Source organism: Salvelinus fontinalis, chromosome 4 (genome assembly GCF_029448725.1).
Source record: "Salvelinus fontinalis isolate EN_2023a chromosome 4, ASM2944872v1, whole genome shotgun sequence".
In the NCBI taxonomy this organism is placed as follows: domain Eukaryota; kingdom Metazoa; phylum Chordata; class Actinopteri; order Salmoniformes; family Salmonidae; genus Salvelinus; species Salvelinus fontinalis.
In genome coordinates, this window is record NC_074668.1 from 78,012,778 (window position 1) to 78,029,395 (window position 16,618).

At 42.2% G+C, this 16,618-nt stretch overlaps 1 protein-coding gene across 1 annotated transcript; it reads right to left on the reverse strand.

Annotated features, from left to right (window-relative positions):
- Window positions 1–455: 455 nt before the first annotated feature.
- LOC129854467 (sal-like protein 1) lies at window positions 456–15,169 on the reverse strand. Its single transcript, XM_055921536.1, has 3 exons — window positions 14,290–15,169; window positions 3,519–7,252; window positions 456–2,193 (listed from the first exon to the last, which is right to left on the reverse strand). The coding sequence occupies exons 1-3, from the start codon at window positions 14,360–14,362 to the stop codon at window positions 1,753–1,755; spliced, it is 4,248 nt and encodes a 1,415-aa protein (XP_055777511.1). The 5' UTR covers window positions 14,363–15,169; the 3' UTR covers window positions 456–1,752.
- Between the last annotated feature and the right edge of the window lie 1,449 nt (window positions 15,170–16,618).

The following is a 16,618-nucleotide window of genomic DNA, read 5'->3' on the forward strand; positions in this document are numbered from 1 at the left end:
ACAGCAGGAATGATGAACTAAGAAATGTGACTTCTGCTATCGCATATTTTTTTATGACCGATCAACACAACCCAGGTGTCCTCATTGATTACGTCTACATCCGAACTCAGATTGTTTGACACAATCATGCAAATCACTTTTAAATCACTTTAGAAAGAATAGGTTGCTTCACAACAAGTGCCAGTCGAAAATGAGAGGGGAGATAAATTAATTGACCATTGACAAGTGTTATAGATCCATGATAAAGTATTATTTCATAAGTGCAAGTATGCCTGTTTAAACTCAAATTTAAAAGTTCAATCCACACAAAAAAATATATGTTCCTTCAAATAACATGAGAAGACCACATTTCAAAAGTGAAAACCCTTCAGTTATTCCAAACCCCCCCATTATCTCCAATCATAAAGCATACAACATGGAAAAAAACTAGAGAATGAAGAGACACACACTCATGATTTTCTTTTGGAAAACGGATGTATTTGAATAATAGAGTAAAGAATGACAGCATCTTAGTTGTTAGTAGGTATTAAAGTGTAGAGAAACTGGACCCATAAAGATCTTCCAACTTTCCAGGAAAGTGCATGTAACAGTCCGAAGGTTGTCAAACCTAATATATATTTATATTTATAAAAACACTATCATTTGTCCCCTAGCCAAGATGGACTTTGTCTTATGAGCTTTATATGTACATTTTGTTGTGATGGAATTTCTAGTTCCCACGTCTCACATTATTTACATAGACGTCAACACATATGTTGCACTTGATGTCAATGAGGATGCTGAGGACATAGCAGCAATGTGGAAATCCAGCAGATGACCTATAGGAGAATCCCACCCACATGATTGGCTCTCTTCTCAGTTCAAACCCGGAAGCGAACCTCCCCGAATTCATCATCTCCTCTAACAATACAACTGTTTTGTGTTAAACTTTACACCAAAAAGCAACAAAACAAAAAAGATCAAGAAGAAAAAAATGGAACTATGGAAGAAAGAAAAAAAGTACAATACATAGAATAACATGAATAAACAAAACAGGTTAGGCCTACTGTAACTCTAAATAAACACTTGAAATGATCGAATGCTTGCTTTTTCCTTAAATAAAGATCAACAGCGGTTGATAAGGAAAGGACTACAGTGTAATCATAGTCCCTTGCCTGAAGTCTCAATGATTCTTTTCATGGGGGAACGTTAATACACATCTGTTAGACCATCTAGAGTAGATCAGTGTACATTATTTACAGCCATTCTGTTTCACTTATTACAGATCTAATGCATCACATGAACATCAACAGTTGTGTTATATCTATATACTACAGACAAAAATAACTTAATGCCAAGGTAAAGATATGCTAAAGTTTCAAAAACTTACTTTCAGCTCATACCCATTCTGGCTGTAGAACAGAAAAAAACTAACTGTTAATGCTTCCACTTGGTTCCGAGCAAGGTTATAATCACTAATAAATAAGCTCCTTAAAACTATAACATGTTGTACATTGTACAAAAAGGCAAGTTCTCTTCACACTTATGTTGGTAAAGTTTCAAGGCAAGCCAAAGCCAAGTCACTCTTTGTCTTTGCCCTGTTCTCTTTCTCTTTTCTCTCACTGTGTGTGTGTGTGTGTGTGTGTGTGTGTGTGTGTGTGTGTGTGTGTGTGTGTGTGTGTGTGTGTGTGTGTGTGTGTGTGTGTGTGTGTGTGTGTGTGTGTGTGTGTGTGTGTGTGTGTGTTTATTGTACATATGAGAGGGAAAAAGTATCTAGTTGGTGGCAATCTCTTTGTTGTCCTCCATGAAACGTGTGAATCGGAAGTGGGTCCCGTTCTCGGCGTTGGCCATTTTCTCCAGGCCAGCCAGAGCGGCACTGGATTCTGTACTGTGCAGCTTCTCCAGGTTGCCTGTGAGGCCGCCCACTGGTGAGCTGCCACCGTTCCCCATGCTCCCCGACAGAGACGGCAGGCCTCCGTTCTGGATGACAGAGATCTCGTTGGTCTTCATGGCCAGGCCGCTGGAGAAGGCTGCAGCGTACTGGTTCCAGAAACTAGCCGGATCTCCGTTGCCCACCCTAGACGCCATGTCCTTCTGGAAGATCTCTGGGAACTTGACAGGGTTGGTGCCCAGGAAGGCCATGGAGCCGTCTACAGAGAGCCGGCGGCCGCGTCTGGCAGGGGCGCTGTTCCACATGTGTGTGCCCATATGAACCTGGAGAGAGAAACAGAGATACAGACAGAGGGAGAGAGAGAGAGAGGACGCAAATTAGAAATATTTCAAATTTGGCCATGACAAAGGCACATAGTAACAGATGATGCAGTGGGAAAAAAGAAAATAATTAAACAGCAAGTTAGTATTAAAATAGTTCAGCACCCTGGGTGCAGCAGGAGGATTGGTGCAGTGAGCTGTGAACGGCGTGGGGACGTGGGCATGGTGTAACCATTTTATTATGGCTAGGATGAAATACTGCATTTAATCTGAAACCTTCATTCAAACATCTCATGAGGGAGACCCTTTTGCTTTGGTTCAAATTGCAGTGCCCACTCTCATTGCCCTGGCCAGTATTACATCTGACGTTTACCCCTGCTATGCCCTTTCCCAACGAGGACAATGTATTTTTCTTCTTCTTTTGATCCTGAAAGGATGAGTCTTTTTAAATCAATGTAGAAACATGGAGGTGTCAGATACACAACTGATTGTGTTGTCTAGAGTGTGTTTTTATTAAAATAATGTATAATTTATATAGCAAGTGATATTTTAAAATACATTGTTAGATATGTGCTCTAGATAACACATTTTAAAATATCACTTGCTAGCAATTATACATTATTTTAATAAAAACACACTACAAAATCATAGCATCAGCAAAATGTGAAATCTTGCTACAAATAATAAGGGTATTGTTTTTTATATCAACAAGGGTGTAAACTATAACTAGTGCTGATTACCCGGTAATTGCAATCTGGTTATACATTTGACAATGCTTCCTAAATATTACGCCTCTCTACGTTTCGCCCCCTTGATTTCTCACAGTTGAGTGGTGTGATCACATTTGGCCCTTCATTTCCTGTTTATCTCTTAGGGGCCTTTTCCTACTGATCAAAGGGAAACTGGGATTTTCAAGGGGTAAACTCTGGAAAACTGAGGATGGTTGCCTCTGGTTGCCTCTAGTAACTGTAGTTAATGCTGTTAACTGAACCATTCCCAGCTGTGCTCTGCTGATCACATTCTCAGGTTTCTACCCAATAATCATATTAATGGGGTGATTCAACCTTTCCGCTGAGCTGGTTCTTTCATCAATTATAGAACATTACTGCCTCCGAATGGCACTGACATAACACACTTCAATTTGTTGCTCAAAGTTATGGACCAAAATTCTGGTGATTTTTATACTCCTCCTATAGATATTCATGAATAAATATGTGGACATTTTCCAATTCCATTCATAATGTTTTTAAATATACAATTGCCCTGAGATTTTGAATATGTGTGTATTTTAAACATTGCATTCATAATGTTTATAATCTTACAATTACCTTGAGATTTCCTTTGGTGGTGAAAGCCCGACCACAGATGTGGCAGGCGAAGGGCTTCTCCCCAGTGTGGGTCCTCTCGTGTATCTGCAGAGCGCTGGAGGAGGAGAAGGTCTTCCCACAAGTGTTGCAGTAGTGCTGCTTGGGTGTCCGGCGTGGAGGGGCAGAGGCCGAGAGCACTGGGGATGTAGAGGCCGAGGTGGTCACCAGGCCGTGGGGCATGTTGCTGGGCATGTCCTTATGGCGATCTCGGTCCTGGTGGTCCCTGTGGTGGTCCCTGTGGTGGTCCCTGTGGTGGTCCTGGTGGTGGTGGAGGCCATGGAGGAAGCCATTGACCTCTGATTTGATCATGGAGGACAGGGAGTTCACAGAGAGGAGGGAGGGGGTCGGACTGGAGGAGAGGCTGGTGTTAGAGGGTTCGAAGAGCTGCGAGGGCAAGTCCCTCATCTGGTGGGTGAGCATGTGCTGCTTCAGGTTGCCCTTGGTCGAGAAGCCCCGGTTACAGGCTGTGCAAATGAACGGTCTCTCTTTGGTATGGCTTCGGTAGTGGATGTCCAAGGCACTCTGACATGCAAACGTTTTCCCACAGATGTCACAGGCCGTGTTCTTGAACGTGCCGCGCTCACGGAATGGGAAGAGCATGCCCAGTGGGTCTTTAGACGGGTTGCAGGATGTCAGGTCCAGGGCCCCGATGCTAGAAGGGTGATGCTGCATGAGGCTGGCACTGATGTGATCCAGGGACATAGCCCTCTGGTTCCTCTCCTGTCTCTCCTGCCTCTCCTGTCTTTCCTCCAAGCTGGGGGATTTACGTTGATGTTGGGGGTGCCCATTGGTGGGGGATGGGGGCTGCATGGAAGAGGTAGATTCTGACATTGCTGGACTCCCAGCACTCGGGCTCTCGATGTCCCCACCCAGGGATGAGGAGTCGTTAGTGAGGCAGTCCCCTTCCATTGAACCTCCGTTCCCCATGGCCTTCATTCTGCTGGCCTGCAGCTCCTCTACCAGCCTCTGGTGGGGGTTATGGTGGCTGTGATGCTGATTGTCATGGTGGCTGTTAAGCTGATTGTTATGGTGGTTGTTGTGGTGGATTCTATAGTCAATATCATGGTGGGTATTGTGGTAGGCATTGTGATGGGCATGATGATTTTTCACCTGCCCGTCCTGGACGACCATCTCGGAGTGAGAGGGGGAATTGCACAGGCTGTTTTGGGAGGCGTCAGCTGACTGAGGGGTGTCTGAGACGCTGCTGTCAGGGCCATCTTCCATCCCTTCCACTCCCTCCATCCCCTCCATATCATCATCAGAGAAGTTGTCCAGGTCATCGAAGTTCTCATCGAAGTTCCTCTCATCGAAGGAGCCTGTGTCGGAGCCCATGGACTCAGGGTAGCTGTCTGGCAGTGGGGTGTTTGGGATCTGCCCTCCCATGTGCATGCGGATGTGCTGCTGCAGGACCACCGCATTGGTGAACTTCTTCTGACAGATGGGGCAGGAGTGATGGACCCTGAGTGGAGGCATGGCCCGGTGGACGGTGTAGTGGGTCTTCAGGTTCCCTTTGGTGGTGAAGGCTCTGCCACACACTTTACACTTGAAGGGCCTCTCTCCAGTGTGAGTACGGTAGTGCATTTTCAGAGCGCTCTGACAGCTGAGGACACGGTGGCAGATGACACACTCATTGGGGTCCGTCAACTTCCTGTCGATGTTCTCCACCAGCTGCTGCAGCTTGGACGTCTCCGACCCCTGGAGCGGGTCCAAGAGGCCCCCGAACGGGAACTTAGCCTTGAACTGCTCAGACATGAGGGGCATGAGAGGGTTGGTCATCATAGGTGGGCTGTTGGAGGTTGTGTATTCTGTGTTGCGCTCAGACTCAGAACTCACGCTCGCCATGAAGCTCGACGAGTGACTGCCCTCTTCAGTTTTCCCGTTTGACGTAGGCAGGGCCGCAGCTTCTTCAGACAACCCGTCGTTGCTTTTTATTGATGGTTCAGCAGCGTCACGACCGGAGTCAGTCTTTGTAGAAATGGAGGGGCTGGTTATGGCTACCGAATGATCCTCTTTTTTAATGAATGGCGGCAGGCTGGGCATGGTTGGTGGGAGCAGCATGCCCACTGACGAGGTCAGAGTGGAGAGAACAGGTTTGCTGTCCAGCCAGCTGGTCACAGGCTTCTCTGGAGGCATTGACATACCATATGGAATGCCGGTGCTCGTTGGAATATTGTCTAAATGCTCGGGGACAGGGTATGGGTTCATCTGAACATGTGGATACTTCTCTTTATGACGCTGGAAGTGGACCTTCAAATTACCGCGGGTGGAGAAGCGATTGCCACAGATGTTACACTTGTACGGCCTCTCACCTGTGTGAGATCGCAGGTGGATCTGCAAGGCACTGTCACTCCCGAACACCTTGGCACAAAATCTGCACTTATGCTTGAAGAACGCCTCCTCTGAGCTGCTCTTGGGTTCAAATGAAGTTACGTTTGGTGACTTGCCTTTCCTCTGGGCCAGCGCAGCCAGAGAGTTGAGGTCCTCCACTGTGGTGCCAAAACTGGGCAGGGAGCTGGAAAATAGGTGGTTTCCAGATGGGGCCTGAGGTAGATGTGGATTAGTTACAGGGTTCAACAGGCTACCTATCCCAAAGGCTGGCATGGATGACTTAGTGTGTGATGGGTTACTGAGCTGAGAGTGGAGGTTGCTGCTGATCGCATGTATTGGCCTCTTGTCAGAGGACGACTGGACGTTGTTGACTGTGGACGGCCCCGGTAAGCTGATGCTCTGAGATGATTCACCGCTGCTGGGGTTGTTGCTCTGAGGTAGCTGCGCCCTTTCAGCCAGCTGCTTCAGGCTGCTGATGCTGGCAGACTGGCTGGCCAGGCTCTGTGCTAAGCCCGCAGCTGCAGCCAGCTGCTGTGAGAGATGGGAGCTGAGCGTGGTCAGTGGGTTGGCTGACGGCCCCAACGAGCCTCCTGGTGTGGAGATGCTGGGGGGCACCTGCATTTCAGGGGACTGGGAGGCCAGTAGCAGGATCTGGTGACGGATCTGTTCAATGAGCTGCAGCTGGTGGATCTGTTGCTGCTGCAGGCCCAGGAGTTGCTCCATCAGGGCCGGCACTGCCACCCTGGGGCCCCCGGACCCGGACCCAGAGGAGCGCTGTGTCTCCTGGGTGAACTGGGCAACAGCCACTTTGGTGCTCTGCAGGTTTTCAATGATGACGTTGCTGTTGATCATAGAGATGCTCCCCAGGTCAGTCAGGTTGCCGAGCGGAGGTAGCTGAGGGGCAGAGACGGTTGAGGTGCCCGGTGCTGGTCCGGAGCTGTTCCTGCTGGAGCTGTGGCCATTACCCTCACCCGTATTCATGTTACTGCCTCCCTCCATGTGGCTGCTGCCTCCATCATTGTCGTGACCAGGATGAACGTTGATTCCGGAAACGTCGACGTCCATGGATTCTTCTTTGTCGAGAGTGTTATGCTCCAAAAGGTCACTGCACTCTGCTTGATCAGTGTTATTAACCGTGTCATTCATCTGCTCATCAGGATTATGTGGAGGGGAGCCAGGCGAGAAGGTTCCGGAAGGGGAGGCAGGATTCTCATTCACTATCAGAACTAATTGATTCTTAGTGCAGTTCTTCTGGTGTTGTTCAAGATCTGATAGTTCAAAGAACTCAGCACAACATCTGCTACAGACATGGGCATCTGACCCCTTGCAGGGGGGGTCTTCCTCCGAGCAGGGCTCTTCTGTGTCCCCTGAAAAACACAGGAGGGGGAAACAGAGGATTAGTGATTAGAAATGTTTTGCAGCTGAAGAAGCATTTTTATCTATTCAAATTATTTTGTTGTTCATCTTAAATTAATCAGTTTTACACTTATCCACTTGATACGTTCACAAAAAACAACCATCAAAAAAGCTACAAAAAAACAAAAAAAAAGAGTGAAAAAGACCCCTTTTAATGTGGTGGCTCTGAGAAACAGGATAAGAAAAGAATGGAAATCAATAATAAGTGATCTTTGAAGATGTACATCTGGTTTCATCAATCCAACCATCTTTTAAGTAATCATTTCTATAGATAATCCATCAACATATAAAATACTATGAAGTGAGGACATTGGGGCTTAATGACATTTCATAGAGAAGCATTGATTTCCAATATTTCATACTCCTCAATGTCTACATGTCCACTGAGCGCAAATCAACCATTTGAAGGACTTATTAGACTTTCAATTTGCTGTCAACTTTGCTCATTTTCAACTCGACTACAGGCATCTTGGACAGGTTATCCCTGTCACTAAGCTCATTTTCAACTCGACTACAGGCATCTTGGACAGGTTATCCCTGTCACTAAGCTCATTTTCAACTCGACTACAGGCATCTTGGACAGGTTATCCCTGTCACTAAGCTCATTTTCAACTCGACTACAGGCATCTTGGACAGGTTATCCCTGTCACTAAGCTCATTTGTATCCAGTCAGGCGGCAATCGGAATCTGACAGCCACAATAAACAGAGCCTTTGGATTCCAGATCGTTCTCTCTAGCCACTCGGACACTCAACAAAGACAGTGCAAAATTATATATGCCATTATTGTACTGATATCACTAAGAATAATACATTTTGTTTTTACTAAAATATCTGTAATGTTTACATAACACATATTTTTATAAATATGTTATGTATATCCAATAAATTACATTAAATAAATAAAACACATTTTAGTACCTAATATAAAATGAAGAGTAAAACATAACGTATAAAACTTTGTATAAAAATTTGTAGTGATATAAATATGTAGGTATCACAGTGCTATATATATATATACTTTTTAGGGAAAAATAAAATAAAAACATAACTACAAATGGTTCAAGAAAATGAGTCAAGAACTATGAGTGGAGCTGCTGTCATATATATTAGAATGAACGGCTTGCTGCCCAAAACCAAGCAACTGGCCACACCAGTTTAAGCAACAGGCAATTCAATACCAGCCAATAAGAATATGCAAAATGAATAATTGTCTTTTAAATGTGCATAGAAACTGGTCTTGGTTATGCAATTTCCATTCAACAAACACAGGGGTCAGTGTGAAAAGAACAAAAGGCGAGGAACAACCCTGTGCCACTGCTGTGCTCCAGACTTCCTCATTCTATCTTCTTTCTGTCAAACCCAAATCTCACTGTTTAACATACAAGTTGATTTACAAATTGCAATTCTCTATGAATCCCTTTCATTGTGGGCCCCGGCGATCTACATTTTCATCACGGGTGGAAAGGGAGGAGGGTTAATTTGAAAATGAAACCCAGAGAGAGAGAGAGAGATAGAGAGAGATAGAGAGCGAGAGAGAGAGAGATGAGTGCGGCCCTGCCCCACTGAGACAGGATGGCTTCCCATTGTTCACACAGCATGGGAGTGGCGGGCTCGTCGGCACGGCCTGGCCTGGCCTGCTCATCTTGGCCAACTCAAAGCAGATCCTGTTTAATTCAGGGATTATCTCCCTCAATGTTTCTCTGCTCTGGGACATCAGATAACGCAAAGTTGCCATGACAGTAAAACCTAGACTCACACCACTCTAACCATGCAAACGGAGAAGACTCGCTCCAACTTTAATGGTAACTTTTTAATATCAACCATGCAGCCTCCCCTGAACGCGTCAGTAATGAAAAATGTGTTTGATTTACCTCGTGGGAAGGAAGAGTAGCTTTGTTTGGTAATGGTTGACCATGTGAACAAATTAAAGTAGATTTTATGTAAGAGGAAATACATCAACTTGCACAATGTCCTGAATAAACTGCTGTAGAAAACACTAATGTAGCTAAAGAAAAATGTGAGAAAACTATCCAAAGTCAACAACAAAATGAAACCGCTCTTGAACCGCCCTTCAAGAACTTACCTAGAGGTTACAGGAGCAAACTTTTGCAAACATACAAAAGTGCACTATCAAAGCAAAAATGTAAACATCAAGTTCATAGCGGTAATTCTTATTCTCTTACTAGATTAAAGTGTACTGGAGTGTAGTGATGACACACGTTGAAGCCGCAAGCTACTATTTCCACATATCATTAATAAAAAATGTAAAAAGGATTTAAGATTCCATACATCCAAACGTTTGTTTAAACTGTCCAATGTAATCTGTAGGAAACCACTAAGAACAAGTGACTAGCTCAAGTTTCTTCCGAGACCTGTGGATAACTTATTTAGTTAGCCAGTCAGTAATAACTATCTTTCAATGTAACATTCTCTCATTCATCAAGTGAATGGAAACTGGACATTGTGGATTGTATCACATTGTGGATTCTATCTAAACATTATCATGTTTAGCGACCAAAATAACTATATCCAAAACCACAGAGAAAAAGAAATCAAAGAGCATATGCTCGAATGTAACGCTGTTATCAACTTCTCATAACATTCACTGAAACCACAATATATATGTCCCTAATAATAACAACGTACTTGTAACAGGCTAGGATTTGACCAACCAAGGGGTAAATTCCCCTTCTAAATCTCAAAGTGTTACTCTCAACACCCAGCACACCCCACCCCACCCCCTTCCTTCGTAAATACTCAGTGATTGTAAAGCAAATAGTGGTCCAATTAAAACAATCAAATTATTCCATCTCAAATGTGCTCTTTCACAAGAAACTATTTCCATACCACCACCTTGACTATTAAAAAGGTAAAACATCTCAGAAGCATGGAGTATTTGAAAGTCTTAAATCTATAATCATGTACTGACTTGTAATCATGTTTGTTTACATAAGTAGACATGCACTTAAAAAGAGATGATATTGAATATCCTTGTTCATCTTATGCCTTTATGAATAAAGAAAATGAATACTATGAAAATAACGCCAACAAATGAGAACAGCCACAATACACACAACACCCAAATGTCTACAGCAACAGTGCATAAATTAGTCAATGTTTAAAAAAATAGCTGAGGATTATCTCTGAATAGAAATAATGCATTACTCTGTATAAAAAGGATGTCCTAAAACAGCTAAATCTCAACATCATCATCATGCTACAAGGAGTCACCAGAGCACAGGCCTTCAGGGAGGCAGAAGAGACACATGCCAAAACAGAAAGCCTCTGATACAAAGGACAGAAGAGAGTAAATAATAAGTGATATAGAAATGTGGAATAGTAGAAAAGATGACAGAGTAGCTTTTTGAGAGTTCCTACGTTACTTTGTAGGGACGCTGGCTTCAATTCTCTTGACACTTGTGAATTCAGTAGAATGTCTGATGCCTGATGTCTGATGCATGCCTGAGCTAACCCACCTCCTCTCCAGCCCTCACACTGCTGGCCTCACTGGAAACATCCCAGTGAACACTAGATGGGGTTCCACTATAGCTGCCGTTTGCCGGATGGACAAGCCCCAGCCTTAGCAGCTCTGCCCTGATGACATGCTTAAAGCATAAAGGGGAGGAGAAGGGAGAAAAGCAAGCAAGTCCTTCAGCCGGGATACATCTCAGCCTTCCACTTTATAAACATTGGCAAAATGACAAGTGACTGAATCCCTGTTGTTTGTGGGGTACAACAGTGCGAAGGGCCGGAGACCGCCCTGCCGATCTCCCTCTGGGAGGGGCTACTCTTGCAGGGTGGAAGTGGATGGCGGTCACATTGATAAGACTCCCCCATCACAAATATAGGACAGAGTCCCTGTTAGGCCCCTGTGGCTCTGATCAGCGGGGTCAATGACGAGGTACAGGAGGACACACTGCGGCATGAACTCTCGTCAACTTCACACAGGGAGACACAGGGGGACCCTGGCAAAGGTTAAAACAGCTGAACATCCCACCCGAGAACTCTCCCTCTCTCTCGGAGAGATGAGAGACAGACAGACAGCCTTGACTTTCAACCTCATACACTAACTACCCAGCGGCAAAATGCCCTCAGCATCTCCTTAAAATGTATTCAGAATGTTAGCCTCCCTCTTTATATTTTGCAGAGACTCTTGAGGACTTTCCAGTTCCACACAAACAGGAGATCTCTCAGTCATGAGCACACATTCTAGAATTATCAACCCATTACCAGAAATACAAGTATTCCATGTCACTAACCCATAATTACAGGTATTGTATTTTCAGCTTGTTTAATGCATGATGCATTTGGGTTATTTATTGTGAAACTCAGTAGGCACCAGTCTGCTGACAGAGAATGACTAAAGTTACTATTCACTACTTTATTACATTTTAGGGAAAATGCAGCAGTCAAGGAAAAACAAGTATGATTCTAGGTATAGACTATGTTTTGCATTGATCCCTAGTTCCAACCAAATCATGCAACCGTAGGTAGCAGTAAATGCTTCTTATGCAAGGTTTTAGTTGGGTGAAACAGAGCTATATTTCCAGCTAGCATATTGTACTGCAAACAACATAGCTGTACACAAACAGAAAGAGCTTAAAACATGACTAGTTATATATGAAAAATAAGTCAAACCAAATTGGCTGTCGCGAGGAAAATATATTTCCATACAACTCCTCAGAAGGAAAATACATAGACAGTGTGTATGGAAAAATCTACCATATAGGGTCAGTTAAAGAGCCTCTAGAGTTTCCTTTCTGTAGGCTATATCATGGCAAACACTTCTAATAAACAGATATTAATACTAATAATAGTAATACTAGTATAATATGGGCTACTATAGAGCAGTAACTACAAACAAGTCAAATATAATCTGTATCAGAGATAGGAGCTTATGAATTCCTTTGAAAGTACCAGTGCAATGACAATATAGTCGGGAAAAAGACAGAGGCTAATCTAACATAAACTAATGAATAGAGAAAACGTAACATTAAAATCTACTATACATGTGAGACTTTTAAATACATCCACAATTCTAAAATGTTAGATCGAAACTACCGTCGTTTCACTATGACCATTCAACCATTTTGAAAAAAAATATTTCAGTAAATTGTACATTTGAGGCAATATAGAATATACAAACTTTAATAATCTGGAAATTGCTTGATATTTTTAAGATAGTGAAACTTAAACTTTGCCGAATCAAACTACTTAACAAAAACACTATAGGGTGAAAGTTATGGCTATGGGTGTTGTAGGCCTATAAAAAATACTTCCATATCCTGGTTTTCACAGCAGGTCTAAAGCACATCTTTAGCAATAGAACATTAAAGCCCAGCTTGTTGTAAGTCTCTTTGGAAAACATAATTTTATCAAATGTATCATCATAAGAGGAAACGTGACTGTTGGGTGGACTTAAAAGAGATGGTCAGCTGGTCACTCAGGAGTAGTGGAAACTCGCAAGGGTGACAAAGCGTTCCAAAAGCAACCAAGGTAGTTGCATAATAAAATTAATTCAACCACTGTCGCCATCTTTTTGATAGTCTCAACCACAACTTGACATATTCTTTATACTAGCTAATTTTCATGACATGAGGTAATTTGGTGCTGAGCTTTTGTTTAAGTAAATTAACACAAATCCTTGACATATTTTTGAAAAATGTAGAGACAAGTTAACTTGTTTATCTCGTAAAATAACAGGCCTCTGTCCCTCACTATTTATTTCTCTCTCTTTTTCTCTGTGTGTGTGTGTTTGTGTGTGTGTGAGAGAGAGAGAGCGAGAGAGGGGGGGGGGGGGGGGGGGGGGAAAGAGAGAGAATCGGAAGCAGTATGTCATCTATACTAACATTTCACCTTTGAAATATCTTGAAAATGATGGTTAAGGAATATACACAAGGGAAATGTGGGAAGTAAACAAAAAGTGTGCATGCGGCCAAGCCTAAAACTATTATAATGTATTAAAATTAAATAATGATATACATAATAACTATAAGGCCATTATAGCTTCAGTGTTCTGTTGCATCGTGCACCACATTGAGATTGTGGTTTAAAAGCCATATAATTTGTAAACGAATGATTACCATCCACCATTAAGACCACAACATGTCCACAAACTGAAAATCGATAAGGTATTCATTGTGAGCAAATAATGTTTATATTTTCTTATCATTTCATTTGAATCCAGCCAATGCTTGGCAGAGAAATACCGACTTTGTAGACTAATAGAAACTTTAGGCGAGTATGCAAATTATTATTTATATTCTATATAGGCCTAAACCCAAAATAGAGGGAAAACTATTAAGAAAATACTGGTTAGTTCGACGCACAAGTACTTGTCCATGCATAGAGTACAGTTAGGCAACGATTGGAGTGAAACTAAGTCGACTACAAAAGCAGAAACTTGAACGAGCCTTTCGCTGCAGCAACTTTGCTTGCAGCAGCAATAGAGGAAACTTGCTTCAAAGTGTGTAAGACAAAAATGTTGATTAAAAACTCAATCTTTGTAGCCTACCACACAAAGTGTTCTAAAAAGTGAATACTAAAAGTGTAGGCGACATAGAAGTCTATGTCGAGGTAAAACTAGGCTAAGCAGCCTAATAACAAGACTATAACGCATGCACTTTTAAACGGTTATATTTTGTAACAAAGTTTAATTCTAAAGTTATATGAACAACAAAACGCAATAATATGATATTTTCAAGAATAAAAGTATTTGACTGTGTTTTAGAGCGATATATAGAAATGGCACGGGCCATAGTTTGATCATAAAGTAGATAGCCTATACACATGGCAAATGTGTATTTAGCTATGATCAAATGATTTTGAGACAGTAAATTGCATGGATTCATAAAAAAATTGTCTAACTTAGAAAAGGGGGAAGAGGTCCTATCCAAAATGAAACAATCCTAAAATGACAAAAACATCTGAAAATCAGATATTAAAAGATAGTAGCGTGGATAAGAGCGATCCATTGCCAGAACTTACCATTGTGCTCGGATAAAGCCAGATGAGGGTCCGATTGGAAATGTTGCGGCTTTGCTTGTTTCCTCCGCGACATGCTGGCTCACACATCAGCCAAGAAAGAATAAAAAATTACTACAAAATCTGCTCAAAATTACGAAAATCGGGTCCATCCACCGCGCATGTGTCCTGTTATGATTATCAATAATGCTTTGCGATTAATCATTCAGGGGTTCCTTGAAAGGCTATTGGCACCTCGCCAGCCCCCTATTCAAATTAAGTCTCTTTAATCAATTAGGTCCTGATTTGCTGGGGACTCTTGTCTCTCTCTCAGCTCCCACCCAATGAGTTGATCCGTGTGGAAGAAAAGGCTGGGTTTTCCAACTCCCTTTAGATACAGTTTAACCCTTCTTAGCAACCAGCTGGTAGCTACGTAGAGCTTATCTTGGCTACTAGTGGAATGTCAGTTTTCAGTCCATGCGCTGAACGGTATCTTTCCTATTGACCAAGCAGCGATCAAACCCAGCAGAGTTAGGTCAATTCGAACTGACGAGACGCTCACTCCGTGATCTCACATACAAATACTTTCCACAACTCTGGTCGCTGTTGCTGTGCATATCCTCCTTTCAGATTTGCATTGAGGTCGCTGTAATTCAGATCTTGTATGTTGAAACACCGATACCTAATCGTTGGTTAGTGGTGCCTCAAGGCAGCGAGGAAAAAGTAGATCGACTATAGGAGTCTCGTGCGTAATGGCACTGTAGGTGTCTTGGAAGTCCAAGATATGTATCGAATATCCAAATCAGATTCATTTGATTATCGCCGAACGGGGTTAGTAACACGTTTTCATCACACATCGCATTCCGCGAACAAACAAACTTTAAGGGCCCATGTAGGACTGTGAGAAATGTGGAGCCCAGCCCACCTATGATGTGATTGGTCACTGGGCTACTCTATCATAAGCCGTTGGAGGTGCAATCTCTCTCTCCCCTCTCTCTCGCTAATTCTCATACGCATGGTTCGCGAGCGAGTGTGTGTGTGTGTGTGTGTGTGAGAGAGAGCGTGAGCGAATGACTGACCAGTAGAGGGAACAGTAACGAGTGTATGATTCTGTTTCGAAGGCATGAACATGTTTGTATTGTTTATATATGTTTACTATACATAGGCTACTTCAGCACGTCATGCATACATTTCACGAACTTGCGCGTCATTGAAACATTGAGTTGTTTTCATTTCATACGTTGATTGAATTGTTTAGCGAAACTCTCTACAATCAGCGTCCTCAAATTGTAGCCTACAGTAGCCCAGCATGTAGCCTATGTATGTTTTTTTTTGCTGTACGTCAAGTTTATAATTTGATCAGTTCTGTAACAAAAATGAGAGCCTTATTGCGCAGTTGCTATTCAATAATTGGATTTAAAGAGAATAATAATAATAGAATAGTAGAAATTTCAAACTATAGAGGTTACACTGAATAGACGTTGATCTTTGCTCCAAACACAACGATAATTGTATACTTTTTCAACATAGAGAAGTAATAAGTGTTGATTAATATAATTTAATTGTAACACATTGTTTTGAATATGTGAAGCCAATAGTTAACTCCATTTTATAACCTACTGTATGTACGTTAGTAATTTTATTATAATAATAATAATAATATTACAATTCTAAGAATCATAGTTCTAAAATTATACACTATTCGTGATGACTCCTGGAGTCATTCTTGGGAATGTTTGAAGAGAGCAGGAGTTCCCATAGGAGCTGCTCTGTGTCTAGTAGATTTATTGTGTGGAAAAGATAAACGAAGCTATCAGTCGGGCTGATTTTGAGAAATGAAGATAATAATGTTACTATAGGTGATGTCTTGGATGCCATTATTTTTCACTGAATATTTAAAGAGCTGCTGCAGGCTAGTCCTCTAGTCCTCTCTTGTTTCAGCTATCTTTTAGGACGAGTCCTGTTTACTTATTAATGGCCGAGGAAGGGATAGGTAAAATATTGGTGATAGCTACTTTTGTTTGGCGGACACTGATATGTCAATAGAGAATATCAATAAGTAATACATATTTTTCAAATTTTTATAAAATTTAAATATTGTTTTATATATTTTCATGTTGGAAGTGCCATTTACAGTATAGTCTATAGAATAAAGTTTTATGTTTACAATCCCTCAATATCTCAAAAGGTAGAAATAAGACAACAAGGAATAAAATAATGCTACAAAAATAAAGCTTATTCATACAGAGATAATAAGGAAACAGGAATACAATTACATATCCATATGTCATACAGGGTTATAATAGGCCTACTCGTATTGATACCCATGTGCAAGAAACTTTGCTGAAAATTA